Source organism: Nuphar pumila, chromosome 3 (assembly GCF_984573655.1).
Source record: "Nuphar pumila chromosome 3, dmNupPumi1.hap1.1, whole genome shotgun sequence".
Taxonomy (NCBI): Eukaryota; Viridiplantae; Streptophyta; class Magnoliopsida; order Nymphaeales; family Nymphaeaceae; genus Nuphar; species Nuphar pumila.
Genome location: NC_143251.1, coordinates 26,500,008 through 26,502,386, shown reverse-complemented (window position 1 = coordinate 26,502,386; position 2,379 = coordinate 26,500,008). Strand labels below are relative to the sequence as shown.

The 2,379-nt window shown below is 43.5% G+C and overlaps 1 protein-coding gene across 1 annotated transcript; it reads left to right on the top strand.

Moving 5' to 3' along the window:
- The first annotated feature begins 303 nt into the window (after nucleotides 1-303).
- On the top strand, nucleotides 304-2,083 carry LOC149842377 (fasciclin-like arabinogalactan protein 7). Its single transcript, XM_089999107.1, has 3 exons — nucleotides 304-331; nucleotides 921-1,650; nucleotides 1,856-2,083. The coding sequence occupies exons 2-3, from the start codon at nucleotides 931-933 to the stop codon at nucleotides 1,982-1,984; spliced, it is 849 nt and encodes a 282-aa protein (XP_089855233.1). The 5' UTR covers nucleotides 304-331; nucleotides 921-930; the 3' UTR covers nucleotides 1,985-2,083.
- Nucleotides 2,084-2,379: the final 296 nt, after the last annotated feature.

Sequence of the window (2,379 nt, the reverse complement as noted above, 5' to 3'; positions counted from 1 at the left end):
GAAGTGGGTTGGCGGGTCGGGTCAGATTTTGCCACCCCTAAGGGGATCCACTAGTCGGTTGGGTATAACCATGAGTCCATGACTAATCCTATCCAGAATCCGGTTCGGTTAGGGTGTGTTTCAGGGACTTTGCTTTGCACAAACTCATTGAAGCAAAACTCACCGTAACACCAACCTTCGCCTGCTAGGCTGCTAATGGCCCACTTTGGTTTTTTTAACGCATACTCTCTCTGTCACATGACTGTAGATGTACTCGCTCATTAAAACCCTCATATGCTACCTTAACCCAACCAACCAACCAACTGCAAAGCTCTCTCTCTCTCTCTCTGAGGTGGGTTTCCGTCTCTGCAGCTAGTTTTGCTACTTCTTTTTTTGTTTTTTGGATCCCTCTGTTGAGTATTTTGGGTTTACGGTTAATGTATTTACGATGGAACAAAGTGTTTAGGGTTGAATATGATTTCTGAATCTTTCTTTCTTCTTTTTCCTTTGTTTTTGTTGATGTTTTTTTTTATCTCACAATGGGACAAGCTTCTGATCTTGAATGCTCAAACCAAGTTTCTGATCTTGTCCCCTTAATTTTTTTTGGAGTGGGTGCACAGATCTGGCTCCGAAAAATGGTGGCCTTTTCTTGGGGTACCTTGGTTTCATTTGGATTGTGGTTTGTTGTTGAGACATCTGAGTCCTAATGTGAATGGCTGAAAACAAGATTAGGGTTTTAAACAAGTCTGATATTTTATAGCGTTTCATTAACACACTGGTACTGTTTTTCTATTTTTCTTGCTTTCTGCATTAGTTTTATCTGGTTACTTATTGATATACACGAATGACGAATCCTTTGCGTATAAACTCAGATTTGGGTTAGATCTCATGAAATTAGGCCTTTTTTCATCTTCTTTTTCTTTGTGTGGTGGTTCACTCAGGGATCTGAAGATGAAGGGTGGTGTGTTACTTAATGTTGCCATTCTGATTCTAATGGCTGCTTCAGCCAATGGGGCAACTAAGGGGGCAACAAATCCTTCCTCTCCATCCCCTGCTCCTGCCCCTGCTCCCTTCCATGTCAACCTTACTGATCTACTTACTGTAGCCGGTCCATATCACAAGTTTCTCAGTTTGCTTCAGTCCACTCAAGTGATTGAAACACTCCAAAACCAAGCAAACAACACTGAACAAGGAGTCACAATCTTTGTCCCCACTGATGATGCATTCTCCAGTCTCAAGAAGCCTTCTCTTTCAAACCTCACCCAGAACCAGCTCAAAGCCTTGCTTCTCTTCCACTCATTGCCCCAGTTCTACAGTCTCGCTGACTTCAATAACCTAAGCAAGAGCTCTGTTGCCACATTTGCTGGAGGACCATACACCCTCAATTTCACATACGATTCTGGCACCATTCATGTCTACTCTGGGTGGACTACAACCAAGATCAGCAGCGCCGTCCTCTCGACGTTCCCGGCCTCTGTTTATCAAGTTGGTGGTGTGCTGCTGCCTGAAGCAATCTTCGGCACCGCCCCGCCGCCTGCCCCTGCCCCTGCCCCGGCTCTAAGCACCACCAATATATCAGATATCTCACCATCCTCGTCCTCATCGGGAGCCACTGCAACTGAATCTCCAAAGTCATCCCCCTCGCCGTCGGCAGCACCTTCATCTGGGCCTGTGAGTAGTGGGTCTTTTCTCCTTTCTGTTTTGGTGATTAGTGGTCTCTTTATGCTGTTGTAAGAGTAGGGTATGGACGTATGGTGTTTGGCTAGTTTATATAGAGAGCTTCAGTGTGTGGTTGGATTTTTTCGTCCATGTACTCCAATTTGATGCAGATCTGCTTTATATGAATATTATCTTTTTGTTAATTTTTTTTTGATAGGCAAGCTGGGGTTTGGCAAACCCCTACCAGATATCTCTGAAGCCCCATGTGGCAGAGGGATTCGAACCTGGGCCTTCAGCTTGGCACAGGACCCCGCTTACCACATGGGATACCACCTCGGTGGTTTGATTTAGGTACTAGTATTTTGATTGGTTTTGTTGTTTACGGTAATTTGAGGAATTGCAGTGGCAGATTCATCACTAATCTCAAATATGTGGCTTCAGATTACATTGATGTAGTGTGTTACTAAAAGAGGAAAAAAGAAGAGTTTTTTCACTTTTGAAAATCATGTTGGTGATAGAGCGAGAGAAATATGTCAAATGGTGTAGCCTAAAGCTTTTGATCATCATGCTCATTTTTTCCCCTGATAATCCTGTCAGTACTTACGATCGATCATGACATCAGATTTTTTAGTTTTTCAGTACATGAATAAAAAAAGAAGTGGTCCGGATCAACGTGGTTTCTCTTTCTCTGTTGTCACTGTTCATCTTTCCTCTGCAATCATATCCACTCGATGCTCTACT

Bases quoted from the DNA above. Each gene is read 5' to 3' on its own strand.
- LOC149842377 (XM_089999107.1), top strand. From the start codon at position 931: ATGAAGGGTGGTGTGTTACTTAATGTTGCCATTCTGATTCTAATGGCT. The intron at 1,651-1,855 runs GTGAGTAGTGGG...TTTTTTTGATAG, and splicing joins CAGCACCTTCATCTGGGCCT to GCAAGCTGGGGTTTGGCAAA.